Source organism: Lathamus discolor, chromosome 6, assembly GCF_037157495.1.
Source record: "Lathamus discolor isolate bLatDis1 chromosome 6, bLatDis1.hap1, whole genome shotgun sequence".
In the NCBI taxonomy this organism is placed as follows: Eukaryota; Metazoa; Chordata; class Aves; order Psittaciformes; family Psittacidae; genus Lathamus; species Lathamus discolor.
The window spans coordinates 13,277,749-13,299,688 of NC_088889.1; the positions used below are offsets into that span (position 1 = coordinate 13,277,749).

A 21,940-nucleotide genomic window follows, 5' to 3' on the forward strand; every position below is an offset into this window, starting at 1 on the left:
AGAAAGATAAAGCCATCAAGTATTACTAGAATGAGAGGAGTCAAGATTCCCTTAGTGTCCTCTGCTTTCTGATGGTTTTGTCTAGAAATATGTTATGGGAAGCTATTCTAATCATCAAACTGAGAGCAGGATGTGAAGATGCCACTAATGAGAACACCCACCAATAATCATATGCTAGCAGACTTGCAATCATTTAAAGAACTCATTAATCTAAAGAAAATACTTAGAAAGAAACTTTCATAATTAGAATTGGTAAGCAGCCAGCTTTGCTAAAATGAGAGAGTATTTCTTCTTTCTCTGGTTTGACTCAAGACACCTTGATGGATGACAATGTCTTTGATGGAATGAAATATTTTACAATAACTTTGGGTAGAGTTAAGCTGACAACGACATTCTTTAAAACGCCTGTATTTCACAGAGCTTCTCACTAAGATTTTGACAGGTAAACAGTACATGGTTGCTGATTTGCCTCTGGTGAGCTCCCATTGAAAACAAATGGAGGAAATGAAGGATATTGCATTATGTCTGTGCCTCTTCAGAAAGGTGTTGTGGTTCTCAACACAATTTCTCTTTATCATCTCAGCAAAACTTTCACTAACATTAACTGATGTCTGAAAGGGAAAGGCCCTAACACAACAGCTCAGCAGAACAAACAGAACAGAGTTTGCAGCTTACAACTTGCTTGAGAAAAGAGTATCTTTAAAGGATGTTGCTTTATCTGCAAGTGTTAACTGCTTAAGGAGGCAGGGTATGAGAAAGTCTTTTCCCTCAGCAGCTGTGTGCAGCACCTGTTGTTTTGCAAGGGATCCACATTCATCAGAACTGGTGAGTAAGCACTCTTTGTTTTTACAGGAAGATTTATAACTCCTTTTAAGCTATACAGGCCAAAAGAGAACTAACAAATAAATAAATAAATAGTAACCCAAAAGACAATTATGACCAAATGGGCTCCTTGCTCCAATGGCAGCTTCAGTCTGTTTTTTGTATTACGAACAGGTATCTCCTTCTGTGCCAATGCCAGCTGGAAGTGGGGGAAACAAAGTAGCAGTGGAAAAACAAGGAACATATTAAATGCTTATGTATATTAGGAGGCTTCCAGAGAACTCCTGGGAGCTAACTGATGGAAAGCAGTGCACTGAGACCATCAGCAGCACCCGTTATCCCACCACTCTTTCAGCAGCACATGCCAATTGCAGAAGCTACTTATTTACACCCTGAAGTAGCAGCGAACACTCATTATACAGCACTTTCATGTGGGCACATTTTGCACCATCTCTCAGGTGATATATATTTGCCTAAGCTGTCATAGCTGGTCACCCTGCACTTCCACTGTATTCTCCCACATTTTTTAAGGGTCTCGGAAATGACTGATGGAGGAGCACAGACCTGAATACACCTTGGCACCACAATGCCTGAATCTGGTCGTGAATTCACAGCCTTATCTGCTGCCTCAGTTGCTTACTGATCCACATAATTTCTGACCTTCAAAAAAGATAAATTACTTTTATTACTGACTTATTTACTTTTTGTTATTTCATTTTGGATTATTTTGGGTTTAGAGGTTTTTAAAATTTTTAAAGGTGTGGTGTCATACAATGTCATTCCCAATGGGTTCACAGTCAGATCTGGCAGGTAGTCACAGACATGGGCAGTAAGCCACAAAGACAGGAAAGTGTATGCACATTTAGATAAATGCACAGTGAAATTTAGTGAATTTTAAAGGGAAAAAAATTATTCTGAGCTCTGATGATGTTTTGAGAAAAAATACATTTCTTTCTGGGTAAGATTATTTTCTAATCCTGAGACTGGAAATCCACCTGACAGAAGATATGAACTCCATTTTCTAAGTGCTTCTGCTGCAAAGCTTAGCTGCTATTTCAAGTAAATATTCTTTTCAGCTGCTCTGTGAAAATTCTGATATGCAACAACAAAATAAGAGATGAAATCAAGAGAAGCAGTGAGCTACACACAAAAAGCTAAGAAATACATACACAAAGTAGAATCAAATGGACTTGATGATCTTAAAGGTCTTTTCCAACCTAGTTGATTGTAAGATTCAAAACTCTGATACAAATTTCTGTCATATTTTATCCCTAAACTCAGCATCACTTTTAGTAAAGATAAAACTGGAATAAAGGTTGTTTTTTTCCCCCAAAAGACAGTTCTTCCCCTTTAACAGAAATAATAAGGCAAAAAACATAGAAGGAAGTAATGTATTTGGGCGAGAACAGAACTGTGCTTCCTGTATTTAATGGGTTGTTCCTCATTGCAATCCCTTCTCAGAATCAACAGGGCCATACAGCAAGGAGGAAGAAAGAAAAAAAGCCATCCCGGATGTTTTAATTGTAGTTTCTTCAACATCTTGCAGCTCCTAGGCATCTCACAGGCATGGTCTTTTAAAAATAAAATTGTGATGGCATATTTTTATTACGCTATGACTCATGAAATTTGTATCTGCAGGGAGCTGGGGACTCCAGCTTTTCCTCTGGGCTTTCCAGTGCTGTGTCCTGGGTCAATTAATATATTGAGATCTCTTTTCACACAAACCCTTTTCTCTCCCTTTGCTTATTCCAAGTATTTCACTTACAGCCCCCCTGCACAACCTCATCACTATTGTAAATCACAGCAAATTAATGTTGATGCTTGGTTCCTGAAACAAGACTGCTTTTGCCTCTTGACAACAAAACCCCTAAGCCAAATGTCAAAAATTCAAATGGAAATATAGTATTAAAAATAAATCTGTTGACGTCTACTGATAAAATCCTGCCGACCTAGGCTGATGCAATGCTCCCTAGCTGACCCTTGGAATAGAAATAGCTTCTAATTCCTCATCCTGCTGAAGACTATATGTTGGGCAATAAAGAAGTGAACAGAGGTTATGGTTTTCATAAAATATTCACACCAGTGGCTCTTCATACAGAAGTTTCTCCTGAGTATGATTAATCACACGCTATCATTTGAAGTTCCTATATTGTGGGAGTTCATGTTTCACTACCATTCACAGACTGGATTATAGAAAATAAGTTTCAGATAAACTGTTTGGTTCAGGTAGATTAGTCCACTCTGATTATGTGTATCAGCCAATTCAACTCTTTCTTCAAACAAAGTGGCCATGTCCCTGGGGTTATTCAGAAAGTGATAAACAACTGGGGAGAGTTTCTCTCCACCTGGCAGTAACTGTTTTGCAAGTGCTCTTCCCCTACTTGTATCTAAGACACTTATCCTGCTATTTAGTATAATTAAAGCATAGATACTAATGTAAAACTCCTACCCAGGGAGCTGTTGTCTGATGGCAGCAGATTCACAGCATGCACAACTGTCGTGGTTTAAAACCCAGTCAGCCACACAGTCTCGCTTGCTCACACCCCCCAATTCGTCCCTTCCCCCCCGCCTTCCCAGGTCCCAGAGGGATGGGGAGGAGAACTGAAAGAATGCAGCTCCCATGGGTTGAGATAAGAACAGTCCAGTAACTAAGGTATAACACAAATCACTGCTGCTGCCACCAATAATAATAACGATAAGGGAAATAACAAGGGAAGAGTATACGATACCACCTGCCGACCAAGCCCGACCGAGCAGTGAGTGCCCTTCCTGGTAAATCCCAGTTACATCCCGGGCATGATGTGCTGTGGTATGGAATACCTCTTTGGCTAGTTTGGGTCAGGTGTCCTGTCTGCTTCCTCCCGGCTTCCCCTCCTCCCTGGCAGAGCATGAGGCTCAGAAAGTCCTTGGTCAGACTAAACAGTTGAGCAGTAACTAAAAACGTCAGTGTTATCAGCGTTGTTCCCAGGCTGAAAGTCAAAAATACAGCACTTCACCAGCTACTAAGAAGGATAAAAAATGACTGCTACTGCTAAACCCAGGCCAACAACAGCTTTAATTTCAATAACATGTTCAGCTGATGAGGAGGAAGAAAAAGGTGCAGTAGGTAACAACACCTCTAGGAGCTCAGGATGCATTCACTGCCAGGACAGTCTATGCAAGGGACCAGCACAGGCAATGCCCAAAAGATGTGGTGTCTTTTGGCAATTATTTGTCTCTAACAGTTTGGATGTGAGAGCTGCTGCATCTCCATAACACAAACAGGGATGATGCTACCCTTGTTCCAGACAAGGGATTTGAGCCTAGCACAAGAGCCACCGGCTATTTGAAGCCAACACTAATTCATCTCATACATGATTAGAAATTACTAGAAATACATACAGAAACAGGACACCATTATGTGAACACTGCTATCCTGTCCAATTAGGATTCCATTAATCTTCCAAGATAAAGGTTCATAGTTTGCCAGCTCAACTTACCTCTTACGATGATATTGGTGGACTTTTTTGCAGGATTTCCAACATTGTTATTGGCGATGCAACTGTACGTGCCAGCATCTTCTGACGTGATGGCAGGTATTGTTAAAGTGCCACCGTTCAGCACTGTCTTCTCAGGCAGGATGCCGGCAGACCTCACCCACGTCAGGCTGGGGGCTGGCTCCCCTCCTGTCGTCACACAGACTAAAGTGATTGCTTCTCCAGGGTTCACCACTATCGGGTCATCCACAAGAAGCTTAATAGAAGGTGATGCTGTAAAATACAAGAGGAAGAGAAAGGTGTAGCAGGGGTGCATCTGTGGTATTGCCTAGTCCTGACAAGCACATTCAAGCCAACAGAGATCAGCAAGGGCACATCAGCTACAGTGCTCTTCACACCACTACGTGTCCTCTGAGCAGGGTGCATCTCCATCCCAATGCTCCCCCTAACACCGCATTTCTCACCCTGATCTGTACCCTGCTCAGTCATCATCCTTCACCTTGCTGTCAAATCGCAGGTGAGGATTTATGTATGGACAACCCTGTGGCTATGCTTGGGAAGCAATGTATAATGTATGGGACCAGTGCCAGCACACTGGATTTTAAGCCCTGGAAGAAAAGAATTAGTAACAATCTTGTTACAGAAAGCATGTTGTGCTCTTCAAGTCAGATTCTACCCATTGAAAACCGCCTCCCCAGTGAACTCCTTGGGAGTTGTCTCTTTGTCTGCCAACTGAGATGGATTTGTAGAGCTTGAGTTGGGTCTGTTAACTCAGGAAGAGTCACCTCCCCTGGTACATCATCTCCTTGCACGTGGAGAAACTGAAGAATTCAGCGCAAATGCTTTATTCGCCTGTATAGGATGTGAAACCTGCAGTTGACAGAACCAGCAGAAAGTGTGGCCACGGCTCCATCTCCTCACAGACACACAAGAAAGGTGCGGGTTTGGGTCCCTACTAGTTTCCATACAATATCCTATGATGAGCTGCGGGGGTTTTATTTGGGGAGGACTACCAAACAGACAACCTACTCTGCAGCACAGGCTAATGGAAAGATGCTGCTGCTCTCAGAAAAGAGAAACAAGTGACTAAATTTCATTCTAATTTCTTGTCTCTTCTTTTCCATGAATTCTTTTCATACAACGGATATACCAGGCACAGAAATGCCCAGTATGAAGGGACAACACAGGGCAATTAATTTTATATATTGGATTTTAAAATCACAATCCCTGTCATTTGTGCTGAGGGTCCCACACTTGCTGGATTCAGGCTTTGCTTGAAGGCATACCCTAAGGCACGTAAGTGATGAGCCAATACATAAATGCATATTGCTAGCACAGAAAAAGCAGCAATACTAAATAAACACAAGCATAAAATGAAGGATCGAAATTCTGAGCAAAGAATACCAGAAAAAAGTGACAATAAAAAAAGAAATAAAAATGTTACAATCAAAAATTGTATCACAATCCTCATTACTACAGAGATATTTTCCTATGTGTTCTGCTTTATATATGAAATATTGAGGAATACACACTAATCACTAAAGGCAAATACAAGAGCCAACTATAAAAAAAGAGTTTTCTTTATTTGGAGTTCACCCAAAAGGAATTACCTTTCTCTGCACACAAATGGGAAGCATTTTACTTATACCTACACTAGCAAGAGTGAACAGGCAACCTCCAGACAGAAAAACACTTGAAGAGAGCAGGAGAATAAAGATTTACAGGCAAAGCCCCCTATTCGAGCTCCTCCCAGTTTGGGACCCTGCAGATAATTCCCAGGTTCATGTAACCAACTTAAAGGTGAAGAAACGGGGTGGATGGCTAAAAATAGAGACAGAAAACATGTCAGCACTGCCTACTGTCAATGTCTCTTTGCTTATGTCCTCTGACCTCACATTCTTTCATCAGTTCATGCATCCATCAGCTGAGAGACTTGTGATTAGGGGTATGAAACTGGGCAGTATGTTGTGTTTCATGATTAAAGAGATTTTGCTTAGGCAAAGGCGACAGGAGAGAAGCAGGGATCCAGGTACTCACTGCAACTAGAACTGAGGTCCAAACCTGTAAGATCATCACCAACCAGGGGATAGCACTCAGCTGATCCTTTTTTATCTGTCCTTCCCTCCCTCCTGAGTTTAATGATTTTTCTTGAACACCTCTGGCAAACAGCTGCTCTCTACTCTCACTAAACATCAAGTCATGAAGCAGGGAACAAGAGAACCACAAATAATGCTTCAAAACTTAGAACAAAAGATGAAAGCTCTAACAATGTCAACCTAACCTTACCATAATGGCCTCATAATCCTCCAGATGAAAGGGGGCCCTTTGCCATCCTTCAGGTAGAGAGACAAAGATAGCAGCCGATGTGATAAAAATGCTGTGATACATCCCTTTCATCACAGCACTCAAATCAGTAAGTACATGAAAATTATGGTTTGCATACAGCAATTTCTCTTTACTTACACCGCACATTACACTTAACTACAACCTATCTCACTAGACAAACACAAACAAAAATTCAGCAATACACTCAACTACTACCATTAAAAGCCAGATCTAAACCAAAGAGTATTAAGAAATTCAGAAGAGATATAAAGGTTTCCTGCAAATGAAACTCAGTGTAGCATGTAAAGGGTCAAATGCCTATTATGAATGGAATATGGACCCACAGCAACAAGGAGATATTATTTTGGTTATTTCTTTGCTTGAAATCCTATACATGTTCTGCACTGTACTGCAATGCATCAGTAACACAGAACCTCTTATTTTCAGCTTTAGGATGCAACTGAGGATAGAACTGGGTCCACTGCACAGCTTGCCTCATTTATTGTCATGTGGACATTGCCAAATTCTGGCCTAGGAAAGGAGAGATTTGAGGTTTCCTGCTGGTCACTTGGACTTTGTCCTTCCACCACTGAAGCACGCTCAGCCCTATCACCAGCCCCACACTTGCGCATCTCTGACACCATAACCTCCCCTCCCAATGTCACCAACATCAACCTCTCCTCCTTCCAGCCAGGGATGAGGAGAGGTGGAACTCAACACCCATCTGCCCACATGCCAGACATGAGTCTGAGACCTGTGATTTCTTGTCACAGCTCTGACTGCCTGTCAGAAAGGAAAGGGGGAAAAAGAGAGAAGCAGGGAATTAGTTAGCCAGGGAATGAAGGAGACAAATGTCAAAAATCTCAAACCACTCAGTAACTCCAGTGATGTGCTCAGACACAGTGGGGTGGCAGAAAAAATGGCTTTAGCTCCAAGTTAGAGTGCTTGTGTTCACTTCTCTACACCTGCCTGGACCTATATGTGGAAATGAATGAGGCTAAATTAAAGTTTAGTCACCTGCTGGAATACCTGCATTTGACTTGGGTTAATTAACAGTATGTAAGCCTTCTGCAAGTCTGCTTTAGCGGATAGCTGCTCTGTTTCACTCCACATTCCAAACTGGAGAAACCTCTAGCTGCTCCCCACAGGATGCTGCACACAGCAGCTACTTCCCACAGACTGGGAATACAAAGCTGTAGCAGAGGAAGGAGTAATGAAGGCACAGCAATGAAACTCCATGTAACAGCAAGGACAGTAAGCCTTGGACTGAGCTGCTCAGGGTTGCTGAAGAATCTTGCTCTTCCAGATTTTCTGAGCAAACACCTGCTAGACAAGGCTTACTAGTTCCTGTTTGAGCTAAGGAAATGGAGCTCACTATCATGTCAGATCTCTCCCTCTTCTAGTTTCAATGCAGCAAGAGCTACTGACAAAAGGCAATTCCTCTTATCTACCCTGAGCTATCTTCTTGCAAGAATCTTTCCCTGTGGTCCCCATCTCTCTGGTGACTTCAGACAGAATCCAAAGATTAGTTTAATGTAAAGGTTAAGATTTAGATGGCAGAAGATGGGTGACATCAATCCTGCCTTTAGGATGAAGATTTACAAATGCAGCAGGAGCCTGTAGACAAGAATGTGCAGAAAGTGCCAATAATCTATAATAACAATATACATGTGCCAGCCTCACATTGATCCCAGTGTTTTGCAAATCTATTCGATCTTTGCACTTTCAGAAAATGGATTTTTTTTTGCCTAATCCTCCCTCTAAAATGGATTTATTCTCTGTTTGTAAACTTTTTCTCTAAAACAAAATTCTCCTCTTGTTTATTTGTAAACTTTTGAGGCTAAACACCACACACAGCATAAACCCGAAATGTGTAATTCAGTGTCACACTCTTTTTTTTTTTCTGGTACAGCATGATTAAAAAATGGAGTAGGCATTTACAAAGATGACAAGATGATCCAAAGCAATTACAATAGTTGATGATTATACCAAAATATAGTTGAAGGCTATTAAAACCCATGCTTCAGGGCATAAAATGTATCTTTTTTTCCTGGAACAGGAGGGCAAACTATCACGTATCTGTCTACTGAACACTTTTTATGCGCTCTTCTGAAATGCCTGCTGCTGGCTCTTGTTAAGGACAGACAAGAGATCTGATCCAAAAGGACAGCGCATGTGTTTATACATCCTTTGCATTTGTAAAGCATCTGGCATGACTGAACACTAACTAGGAGACCCATGATGCAGTCACAGCAGTTCAAGCTGTGATATTTGTTTAGATAGCAGGAGATCATGGAATTGAGTCGGAAGAGGAGATAAAGATACCTCTCCCTCGCTCCCCTCCAAAAAATAATAGAATAAATCTGACTTATTAAAACGACACTACTGTAAAAGCTAGTACATGCACTTGTGTATTTCCGGTACATTCCTGAAATACGCTGGTTTTGCCTTTACTGCATATATTGCCTTGGGGAATCAGGCTACAGCCACCAAGACACAAGTGGTTTCCCCCCAGTGGCATCCGCAACTGGGGGAGCAGACACACAGCTGTGAGCAGTTTCCTTCCACCTGTTTTTCCAAAACAAGGCTAGAACCAATACTGACATTCTGCCTGCTCAATTTTTGAACAGCACAGGTAACCTAAGCTTTTTGAGTCTTGTGAAAACCATTGCATCCTTACAAACAAGCTTTCACATGGTCCCAACCAAGAGAATTCAAAAGGATGCATACTGCAGTGACAATAAGCCAGCAATTTATGCGTCAAATCTTACTTACATTTTACATAATTTAGTTTTACCAAGCAAGGTGCTTTGTCGGTTGCCACCTTTACGCACGGCTCTTCTTACATGAAAGGCACTTCAAAATCAAAGTGCTTCAAAGCCCCCAGAACTCAGCAGGTAGATGTGCAGTCCCAAAAAAGAAGATGCACAACTGCACTAGCCCAGAATTTTTCTCTGTAAAACAGCTGCCTTCTGGCATAAGAATGAGCTCCTTAGTTTCTGCTTAAATCATGCACAGATCCCTTAAAATTCCACAGAAAGGTTTAATTCAGAGATATACTTTATTTTTTTCTACTGCTGTATTTTTCTGGATTTAGTTTAATCTTGCATTATGTCACTTATTTCTTTCTGCTGTCTTCCTTCTTATTCATTTCCTATCCTAGCTAACTAGTCTGTTTTGTTTGGGTTTTTTGTTTGTTTGTTTTGTTTGTTTGTTTGTTTGTTTGTTTTTTTACCATATAGTCTGCATTTTTTTTTTTAACTTTTAGCCCCAGACCTCCATCTATTCATACCACAAAACCCTGGGTCACAGTTCAGGTCATGGAAACACACTGACACACACAGATACAGGACTGATACCCTCAATTACATGTAATTTCATGTAGATCTGAACAGTAATGGATTTTATAGTTTTAAGTAATGTTCAGTACTGCTTTGGAAAGTTGTGCATCAGAGCCTACACAACTGCACAATACCAAAACTGATGAAGACACAGGAAGTGATCATATCCCCACCAAAAATTATCCCTACCAAAAAGGATCCCTACCAAAAGCAGTCAGTACTAAATGGAGTACATTATCATCCCTAAAGCCAATTTCAAAGCTTCAGCCTGGCTGAGGTGTCTCTTGGATGACTATCAGCCACCAGGGTTAATGAATATTGGGCCATCCAGGTTTGGCAAGCAAAGCATCTCCCAGCCAGAACCTTCGCCCCAGCAGCAGCAGAGACTCAGCCAGACAACCTGCCCAGCAGAAACTTTCTTTCAAATCTCTGATACGAATAATAAAATTCATTACCAAACAATAGCAAGCTTTGGTAAATATTTCCATGGGTGAGTGCATGGAACAAGCTTTCTAAACATCGTATTTGGAAATCGTAATGAGAATGTCTCAGTGCTCAAAAGAGTTTTGCATCTTTACTGCCCTTTACAAGCAGGGGTTTCTGAGCAGCAGTCCCACATTTCCAAGTCATGGTTGGTTTGCCAGGGGACAAAGACAGCCGCAGTGGCACTGCAAGCTCTTTCCCACAAAGAACAAGGCACTACTCATGACGAGGGAAACTGTTCAGGTTCCCATTCATATTGCAGCTGCATCCTTTTTAAAGGGACTTCAATTCAAAAGCTTTCATGTGCAAGTATTACTTCTGCATCCAATGTATTTCATAGGTCTGTAAAGCCTGGCTGTGAACTCCACAGCACGTATGACAAAGTGCCATTTCAAGTACAGTGGGTCACAATACATGGCCCTGCAGGTCAAGTCCCTATGGACTAGCAGGGCCATGAATCAGAACTGCATCATTTTTCTTACCTAGTATTAGTATGTGCACACAAGACAAATTAGGCACTGATGACATACAGATAGAGATTAATTATAAACAGTGGCAACAACACATACCAATCCTCAGAGGGTAATAAAACAGCATGCAACACATGCTGGTTTGATTAATGACCAGGAAAAACTTTCTCAGATCCAGCACAAAACTAGCAGTCATTAAGTCATCATTAACACACTAAGACAAACACTCAACAACACCAGTTTATCAAGCACCTTCAATATAACAACCTAGCTCTACAACAAAATGCTTCCAGTTTAAAGAGAGCTACCATAGGATCATTGGCAGGGAGACTGGAAACAACTCCTAATCAATGAGCTAATACATATGTTTACTGAACTTCAAAGCAGAGTCTCTACTGCTGCCTGGGATGGTTATCTGAGACAGATACTACACTGGGTGGAAAGAGATATATCCATAACTGATGTAGCGTACAGAAAAAATCTGACGCCAACATGTGTTGGAATTACAGTTAGACAAATATATGTATTTAGACTGGGTATATGGGATAGAGAAAATGTCACAATTGGCTTTAGGGATTACTGGAAATGCATAAGAAAACTAATACTTTAATAGCAGTATCAAAGTAGAGGCAGAAAGTCATGTCCTTGACAACTCACTCATCTATGATGAATAAAAATGAAAAAACATTATTTCCTCCAGTTTTACGAATTATTTAATATGTAGAACTGAAGTAATAGAACATAATTTAATTATACTTTTATATATATGTGTGTCTATGCACCCGTTTAATTTACAGCCATGATTTCCAGCAGGAACACAATGCATATACTCCTAACTACAAACAATATGAATAGATCCTTTCAAGACAGAGCAAAAAGAGAGAATATTTGAGGTCCCTGCTAAGATGGGAACATCATTTCTGTATTTATGTACTCAGTGAAGTTCAAAAGAGAATAAACTATAATTCCTAATTGAAGTACAGATTTTGAATTAGAGGGTAAAAGAACTTTTTATTGACCACACTGCCACAACATGCTGCAATATTTCTTTTCGTCAATAGTCCTTAAAACAACCCCAACCCAATACACCACCAAAAAGCCCCAACCAACCCAGTCAAAACTAAACCAAAACAACCCCAAAAATGAACACCAATGAAAATCACTTTTATACACCCATCTTCTCTGCTCTACTCTCCCTGCTGCTACCAAGAGCACCATAATCTTCTGACTGCTATATGTCAGTCCTTGTTGGTCTCACAAGAAGCAACTCCTCTAGGCAGAGAGTGCCAGCATGCATTGAACTAGCCAGGATAAGATATTCCAATGGGCCAAACTGCCACGTAAACATTCACCTATGTGTGCCAACCCTTCCTTCTGCTCTATCAGTATGTGCAAACCTATCTGTGTACTTTGCTGGGAAGGGGCAAGGCTTCCCAGAGCAGATTCACATTTTTTCTTAGCAATGAATTCTCCAACAAAGCCAAGGGAGAAAAAATAATGCAAAGACATGTAAAGCATGAGCTCTTTGCAGACTTAGAAGCAAAGTTCATAAAGGAATCACAGGATGGTTGAGGTTGGAGGCATGTCTTGTGGTCCTCTGGTCCGATTCCCTGACCAAGCAGGGTCGTCCCTGTCCCCCCCCCCCCCCAAATGCTGCCCAGATGTTTTTTACTATCTCTCAAGATGGAGACTCCACAGGCTCTCTGGGCAACCTTGCCAGTGCCCAATCACCCTCACTGGAAAACCATAGTTTTATAAAGTCACTGTCAAGTAATGACCAGCCTCATAGAGCTTTTAACTTCAGTGGTGTCTCATTCAGCTGCTGCATGCAATCCAGGTGCAGAAGAGCATCAAAATACTCCAGCTGTAACAACTTACAGTTCTAAAAAGCTTCATGTCTAGACACACAAAACACTCCACCTCAACCTTTTTCACTATCACTGCCTTTACAACTCCAGCACTTCCAGGGACAAAGGAAATAAAGGTGAAGTTCTCAGATCCAAAGTTTTTCAGGCTTGTAACTTTTTCTTTTTTTTTTTAACTTTATAGATGAAGTTACTGATGCAATATATTCCCAGACCAGCTTTTAGTACTGCCACATAGTTTAAGATTTACCCTGATGCATGGGGTGAATTCTCATCTTTGCAAAAGCACCTGGATCTGTTATAATACAAATGGGTGGCTCCCTCCATGATTGCCAGAGCCACCCATTACTCTGCATGCCTCACCATCAGACTAGGGTGCATGTGCTCTCATATACCAGCAATCACTGCTCGATTTGTGTATGCTACCTGGTCAGAGGTTAAAAAAACCTCAGAACATATTTTTCAGTTTCCCCTGGACCTGCCACCAAAACCAAAAAGTCTTAAAAGTTGAGTAAAGTTCAAGAACATTTTGTCTGGGCATACTATCAAGAATGGAAAATTATGAGGTCTCAGTGGAAGCAAACAGAAGAGTTACAAGAAAGAAATAAAGCAAAGAATGAGATTATATTTAATAAGGCCCATTTCCAGCTAGACTCAGTCTTTACAAGTTCACATATACGTGAACTAGCCTGCCTGGAGCACTGGCCCAGGTAACTGTAGTCCACTCCTTGCACTCTCCTCCTATTCTCAATAGTTTTTTTCTGAAATTCTCCAACTTTTTTTTCTGAAATCCTCTGTTTTCTAACCAATGGGGATGCAGCTTTGATGACTCATCTCTTTATTCCCGATTTGCCCGGCTGCTTTTCATCCCGCAGCAGCAGTGCTTTGATGACTCGCACTTTGCTCGTGCTGCCGTTCACGCACAGATGTGGCATTGATAGCTGCAACAGGGAGGAAGGGAGGCGGATACGTTTGCTATTCAGAGCACTTCCTCAGTGGTTACGCTCTGGAGATGACTACAATAGCTCACAGCTCTCACACTGTACGAACTATTCATTCTGTGGACATTTTATCATGAGCATATGAAGGGAAGGCAGGACACTCCCTTAAGCACCAGAGCAGTGTTAAATCAGCTTAACCCAACCATGAAGTTGTCCCCTTCATCACTATATTTAGATGCACTATTGTACATGTAGGCTTAAATTCATCTCAGATAATTTTATCCACCAAGAAGTCAGGCATACAAGCCAAGGTCATGTATATCTTGGTGAGACTTAAGCACCCCTAAAGCACAATTCCTGCCCTCCAAAAACAGATGGGTTGAATTCTCTTCAGAGCCATCTCTCTCCCTGTCTCCAGTGCTCCCTGAACAACTGGTGTACTACAGACGCCTAAGCTTTCAGATTGCAAGTTAGGCAAGACAAATCTTGACTTGCATCAGAAGCAATCACCCACACAATTAATGGATTAGGAATGGCCAATGAGGAGCTGCAGAGAAAGGACCCTTGAGTTATGGTGGGTGGCAATCTGGACACGAAGCAAACATTAGCAATATATATGCTTGGTAAAAGGGAGTTACATGCATACGAGGATGCACAAACAAGAACTTTCTTGGGAAATGTATGGATCAAACTCAGCATCGAATCCTATGCTTATGAGGATGTGTGCTGTGGGGTACTCTATATGGCCTGAACATTGAACTTCACCAAGAAAACGCACAGAGGAGATACACAGGAATGGCATGAGGCAAAAACAATGTGACTCACGGGAAAAAAATAAGGCACTAGGTTCATTATCAAACAGAAGAGATGGGAACAAGATAACCGTCTTCAAATATACAAAATGTTGCTGCAAAGGGGAAGAGGATAATTGCTTCTCCATGCTGTGGTAGACAGGACCAGAACAATGGGCCAGACTGTCTGCCAGCAACATGGCACCTCTGCTGCTGGCAGCCAGATTAGGTAAACATCAGTAGGACAAGGTTTAGATCTAGTGCATTCCGCCATGAAGAATGGGACTAGACAACCTCTAAGGGTCCTTCCCAGCTTTATTTTCTATTATTCCGTTTTGCTGAAGCAGTAAAACCATTCACCTTCAGCATTCAGCTCTAAGTATGCAGCTGGCTGTATTTCTTATCTGAGGATTTCAAGCCTCTTTACTGCAGGATCACACCTCACTGTCACACTCTGAGAATGCCAGGGGATGCTAAGAGAAATGTTTTTTTTCAAATTAGATAATTCTCTTAACACTGTATTGTCTGAATAAAGGGAAATAAATAAAGTTTATCGTGACAGACTACTGCTTAATGGAGGGATTAAAAGTGAATTTGGCCTTTTTCAATTTGTTTCCCACCACATGCCCCAGACACAGCATCATCTTCAGCTGTGATTTGAATGAACTATGTCATGCAGCAGAAAAATCATGTATTGAAATACTCATCTTTCATGGCAAAAGTTACTGTTGTGGATTATTTCTATGTTGGAGGCTGCCAAAAATCTGCCTCAGTATTATGTATTAATGGTCACCTGCACTAAGCAGCCTGAACTGACTTCCAATATACAAACTAACACACATTTTCATTTTCAAATTACTCTGTGCCACCAAAGGTCCTGTAGATCAAGATTAAAGTTTTATTTGCTTTACTCAAGTGTATTAGAAGAAATATTATAGGAAGCCCAGAATTTCAGAGGTTTTATGGGTAAATATCACACCAATTCTCTGACACTTTGAAAGAATGAACACTCTTAAAAGGATTATTTATGTTATTACTAGATGTGGGCATTGAGATGCAAGATTCAGAGTTAGCTGTAGCTAACATTACCTTTCCCAGCTCTAAAAATTAGTGAGTCACATGCAAACTGGTGACAGAAATTAGTATCATATGTCACTAATTCATGTTTTACACGGAGCAGAATTATGCCTGGAAAAAAAAATAAACCCTACATTTCTAAAGGAGACTGCACTGGTTCCTACTAAGCATCTTCAAAAGGAAACACCTCCTGACCAATGTATGGTCCAGACTAAAGCAAGGCAATCAGTTTTCAGGATGTTCAGCATCCTATGTTACATAGACAACAATACAACAGGCTGAGAGAGCTAGGATTGTTCAGCCTGGAGAAGAGAAGGCTCCAAGAAGACCTTAGAGCAGCTTCCAGTGCCTAAAGGGGATGACGAGAAAGCTATAGAGGGACCTTTTGAAAAGGGCACGTAGGAATAGGACAAGGGGAAATGGATTTAAATTAGATATTAGAATGAAGGTCTTTACTGTGAGGGTGGCAATCTCCAGTAGAAGAGATCTCTGGAGGCCTTCCTGAAACAGAAGAAAATCTGAAGAGATCTCAGAGGCCTTCTTGAAACAGTGCCAATTAGATCAGGTTGCTCTGGCCTCATGCAATCAAAGTTTGAACATCTTCCCTACAGTTTACACATACAGCTCTTTCAGCTCTTCCCACGTGTCACCTGCTCTAGCTCCAAACCATCTTTGTGGCCTCCACTGGTCTTGCTCCAGTCCGTCCATGTCTTGCTTGCTCTATGTAGCCTGAAACTGGACAGAGTAGTTTAATGCAGTCTCACAAGCACTAAGCAAAAGGGAAGGAAGGTTCAGTGGCCTGGACCTGCTGGCTAGTCCTTGCTGGTACAGCCCAGCTTGCTGTTGGCCTTTTTGGCATTGGACATTGCTGGCTCATCTTCAACTTTTCTTCAGGGCAACACAGTTCCTTCTCTGTAAAGGTGCTTTCTAGCCAGTTGGCCCCAACATGTAGTGGTACATTGGGTGATTATTCCTCTCCAAGGGCAGGACATGGCATTTTCCTCAGTCAACTTCATGATGCTCCCATCTGCCCTTGTCTCCAGCCTCCACCTGGACATCACACCACCCTTCGAGCCCAAAGGTGCAGCCAAATTTCCACGAATCATTTGCATCTCACAAATCCAGCTATAAGGAAACCAGGAGAGGTCATATCAAAGGCCTTACTAAACACAAGGCAAGAGGTTGAGAAGATAGAGGAATCCAGGTGGTGACACCAAAGCACTCGAAGCGGGAACAGATGAGAAAGGTGTTAGGGAGCTGTTCCTCTGAGAAGATACAACCAGTAGCACAGTGTTCCTCCCACACCAGAAGCCTTTGCTGCCAGCTCTGTCTTTCTTGCTCTCTTTCCAGTTTCAAACTGTGAGGGGTGTTTGGAGGAAAATTTCACTGATTTTAGGAACAGAAATATATCAAGAGCTATAAGATGGGGAAAAGACACACGTGAATGTCAATGCAAGAATCCTCCAAGGCCTTGGGAAAGAGACAAGACAGCAGTAAACCAAGAAAAATCCAAATGGTAGATAGAGTAGGATCTGGAATCAAATTTCTTCTTGGGCACAGCAGTGAAAACACAGGACACAGGGTGAAAACAAAAACAGGCAACGTAGACAGAAAGTGCTGTGGTCACAACTTAGTGTGACACCTACCCTCGCAGCTGCTCCTCTTCCGACAGCAGCGATTCAAGCATATACACTAGAAAATTGTCAGGGCTCCTCCACCTTGTCAGAATAATCCCTTGATTTTGTTGCAAAGCAGCTGCATTTAGTTTTACAACTCCTGCTTGCATTAACTTACCCAAATTAACTTCTAAGTGCTGATTTTAAAGGGACTCTGTCTACTAAAAGCAAATGAGAATAGCAAAATTAGTCCCTTTGCTGTTCTTCCTCACGTCTTGACTTCTATTTCTGTTCCTGCCACTCACCAGCAATCTGCCAGCAGGTGAATCACTTCAGTGTTTCTTCTTCCCTTCAAACTTCTCATCAATTTAGATAATAATTTTGCAGAGTAATAGCTGTCTTTAGATTCAAAGTGGGTCTGTGCTCAACAAGTGCCTCTGCGTGCTGCTGTACAATATAACTGCTAATTGTCATCTTGTGCTTCAGCATATGCATGGTCACATGCCTCAGATTATCTCAGCTTCACTCATTACAACATCCACTTTGGTTTTTGTATTTTAAACTAGTCTGCATTGGAACAAAGACATCCATGTGTCTGAAAAATAATGCCAATATACTCTAACTCCTGCAGTACCTAGAGACATATGATGGTGTGTCTAAAGGCTTCAGACACACATAGAACTGATGTAATTAACACCGTTGTTGAATGAAGGGGATGTGGGTGTACCTAATTATACCTATGCGCAATGCTTTAAATCCACATTATGCCAAAAGTATAGTGACGAATACATGCTCATCTGATGGCATCAGCCTAATTACCTCTCTAATTAATCAAGAAGTACGCAGAAAGTTTCCACTGGATTGGTTCTGTCACAGTAATTCATCATTACACTGGTGATACCATGACACACAATTGAATAATCAGCAAGACTGAGTGAGCACAGAAAACAGAAAGGTCACAGGGACAAGCTGGCAGGTGGCCCTGAACAGAGACCTGAGCTACTTGCCCAAAGACATGCCTGGTGTTACTTGAATTAGCCTCTCAACTCAGGTGTGTACACAGGAATATGGATGTATGAAAGACCCTGTGGTGTAAGTAGAACCTGCAATCTGAATCTGCAATGCTTTCCTTGAAACCAGTGTCTACATTCATGCCCCAGTCACCTACAGTTTTTGGTGAGGGAAGGCAGAGAGACTTGAGTGTTTCATAGAAAAAAAGAGGAAAAAAACAAGTGTTCGTATGCCTCTGTCACCATAATCCCTAATAATATGGGTAGATTATCAAGCAGAAAGTTCAACAGGTGAGTTGGTTTACCACGAGGGTGCTGAGGAACTGGCACAGGCTGTCCAGAGAAGCTGTGGCTGCCCCATCCTTGGCAGTGTTCAAAGCAAGGTTGGATGGGGCTTGGAGCAACCTGGTCTAGTGGAAGGTGCCCCTGCTTGTGGCAGGGGAATGGAACTGGATGAGTTTCAAGGTCCCTTCAAACCCAAACCATTCTGTGATTCTATGATTTTATGGTCTGTGGGAACCTCGATGGTGTGGGTGCCGCAAGCAGGCAGGGTAGTAGCAGGATACTGTAAGAACAGTAAATATTTCCTGGCATACAGTAATAGTTACGCTGGGTTATTTTCACACCTGCTGAGTGCACTTCCTCCAGCACAATCTGCCAACAATTGTAACCTGTCACAAACGCTCTTTACGGCGTGAAATCCTGCTGTGCACCAGCATGCAGTGGCAATCAACCAGGGCAATAGGGGAGCCGGGGTGTGCACGCCATGTCTATGTATCAAGGTGGGTGGCAGGCCACTACACACAGACAGGCCACAAACACTCACAATCCCCATCTGTCTGCTAGGACAGCTGATGGCTCTGAGCATCATGCACATTCATGACAGGGAAAAGCCTTCCTGACTTTACCCGCAAGCCAGTCAGCCAAAGGGAACCTGACAAATCTTGCAACAGTCCCTGTGTCCTGCAATAAAAACCTGAACCCAGTGAGCCAAGTCAGTACTGGAAGGAGATGGAAACCCACTGCTGCTGTAAGCCTCAGCTACTCCCCTTAGTCACCTCTCTTGTGACAACAAGCCAAATTCAAGAAAAACCTCTCATACCACTTATGCTTACAGAACTGAAAAATGCAGAATAGCCAAACTGCCAGCAATTTTACATTATGATCCCATACTTTGCAGCTGAACTGAAACTCACTTGTAGTCACCTTAATTACAATAAATACCATGCATGTTCATCAACTTACAGAAGCTCATTTGTTTCTCCTTTGTCTCCATTAGATAGGCATCTCTGTTACAAGCCTCCAACTTTAAAAACAGCCAGATAGGCTAGAGCAGAGCATCAAAACAGAGCAACAAAATCAGGCTCTGATTTTCATTACTTTGGATTTATCTTGGATTACTCTGGATTTACAATTTACATAACTTCTATGAAGTTACAACAGGTGAAGTTCTACCAAAGAACTTCTGCATCAGATGAAGTCACGCCAAATGAGAAATGTTTTGTCTCAGTCATTAACACATCAGTCATTAACAAGTTGTTGTAGTAATTAGTATACATATTTAATCATGGAACAGTCTGAGTTGGAAGGGACCTTAAAGCTCATCTAGTTCCACAACCCCTGCCATGGGCAGGGACACCTTCCACTAGACCAGGTTGCTCAAAGCTCTGTCCAACCTGGCCTTGAACACTGCTAGGGATGGGTCAGCCACAGCTTCTCTGGGCAACCAGTGCCAGTGCCTCAGCACCCTCACAGGGAAGAATTTCCTAATATCTAATGTAAATCTCCCTCTGTCAGTTTAAAGCCATTAATCATACCCTTGATGATGGTTGCCACCAAGTTCTTCAGGAAAAAGTATGAATCCTTGCAATTTTTCAGACTTGTTTACTGCGGGAATTACTCCAGAAGAGCAATTCCTGTTGATCGCTGGAAGCAAGACACTGTTCTCCAAAATAGATATGACTTTTTTAAGGCAGAAATAATTAATTCTTTTTGCAAAATTAGATCATGATCACCTGTCCTCAGTTTGGAATAATTAATGCTATTTGATGTTCCCCCATTTCTGTAACATAAACTTCTGTTGCAGATGAGGTCCAGCATGGACAAAGACTGTTCTGGCTCCAACAGCAAAATTATCGCCCTGACAAATGGGGCTGGTAACAATTCTCATACTTTGTTTTTGCAGAGGAAAGTGTACAAGTTATTATCAGTGACACGAAGAAAGTTGCTCCCACCTACAGCTGCTGTCAGCTACGCCTCTCGATAGAAGACAAGCTTTCATGCCTCTTCTGGTATGAAATCAGAGCAACTAATGAGGGACAAACTTCACATTATGATTTTTTGTTTTTTCCTGGCAGAATTAATGAGAGGAAATTGAAGGCTTCCAAATCATGTTGCCAGATACGTCTGGAGCTGACTGTTATTCCCTTACTGCAAGTGGCAGCCTTAAAGCTGAGCTGTGAATTTGCTTTGCAGTGGGTTAGGTACAGTAATGGTATATACCACAGTTTTGAAGTCCCTGCTGTCAAATCAGAAATTCAGAAAAAGCTGAAGGCAACTCCTTGCAATAAAGCTGTGAGGACAGAAATAATGCAAAATGTGCAAGTGGAAATAAAATTCATAGTTCATCTTAGACACACTCAGCATGTTAATGCCTCAACTGTTCTGTTCATTTGCTACCTGTTTTCAGGGCCCTGAGGCATACACTATCAAGTCATAACCCAATGTAATTTAACCTGAAGTCTTCAAATGTTATATTTGCTGCAGAACTGTTCTCGAGAAAACACGTCTCCGAAATTTCTAATTATTTAGAAATCCAAGCTGTGAACTTTGCTCTTTAGCATCAGGTTTATTAACCATTTCAGACACATCCTTTGCGAATCCTGAGCACAGAGACTTTAAAGGAGTAAAAAATCTGTCATCACCTCCTAGAAACCAGCCATTCCCAATTGCAGTTCTGGCGATCAGCCACTGACATGAGGCTCTCAAGATACACAGCAATGATACAGGCATGAAAAGGGGGAGATGTTCAACTAACTGTATGCATGGTCATGAACAAGTCCAAAGAAAAGAGAAAATGCACAAGAAATCCCACAACATGGAGAAAGCGTGGGCAGAGACTTAAGTGCCTAAATATCCTCCTACAATGCATTTCAACACAACTGCTTGAGTATTTTCATTTGAACCAATTAAATCTGAAAGAAAACTTTTTTGCTTAAATCAGTATATCAATGTTAGTATCAATGTAAGAATATATAAAATCGTATAAAATCAAACGTTTAAATCAATATTAAATTAAATTAAATCAATAAGAATATTAAAAGGTGGTTTCCCAAAAATATTTTGTTGACCAAAATAATTAGCTTTCAATAAAGCACTGAGAGAAGTATTTGAGTATTTTCTTTTAATCTATGTCCAGACTTAACTGAGATGCCCCTTCCTCTTACCTTGCTGCAGTATATTCTTTGAACAGTAGATTTAGATTAGCTATTGGTAAGAATAATATCACTATGAGGGTGGTGAGGACCTGGCACAGGTTGCCCAAAGAATGGGGGCATAGGCTGTCCCATCCCTGGCAGTGTTCAAGGCCAGGTTGGATGGGGCTTTGAGCAACCTGGTCTAGTGGAAGGTGTCCCTGCCTCTGGCAGGGGGGTTGAAACTAGATGTTAGAATTATCCTTCTAATTCAAACCATGAATACCATGAAGTCTGTCCATAGCAATGA

The 21,940-nt window shown here is 41.6% G+C and overlaps 1 protein-coding gene across 3 annotated transcripts in view; it reads right to left on the reverse strand.

The window, feature by feature from the left end:
• The window catches only part of MDGA2 (MAM domain containing glycosylphosphatidylinositol anchor 2), a 387,881-nt gene that overhangs the window by 161,621 nt on the left and 204,320 nt on the right, over nt 1-21,940 (reverse strand). For all 3 annotated transcript variants that reach the window (XM_065685163.1, XM_065685161.1, XM_065685162.1), the window contains exon 6: nt 4,302-4,571. In XM_065685163.1, coding sequence (XP_065541235.1) covers nt 4,302-4,571 — 270 coding nt within the window. The remainder of the gene's footprint in view (nt 1-4,301; nt 4,572-21,940) is intronic.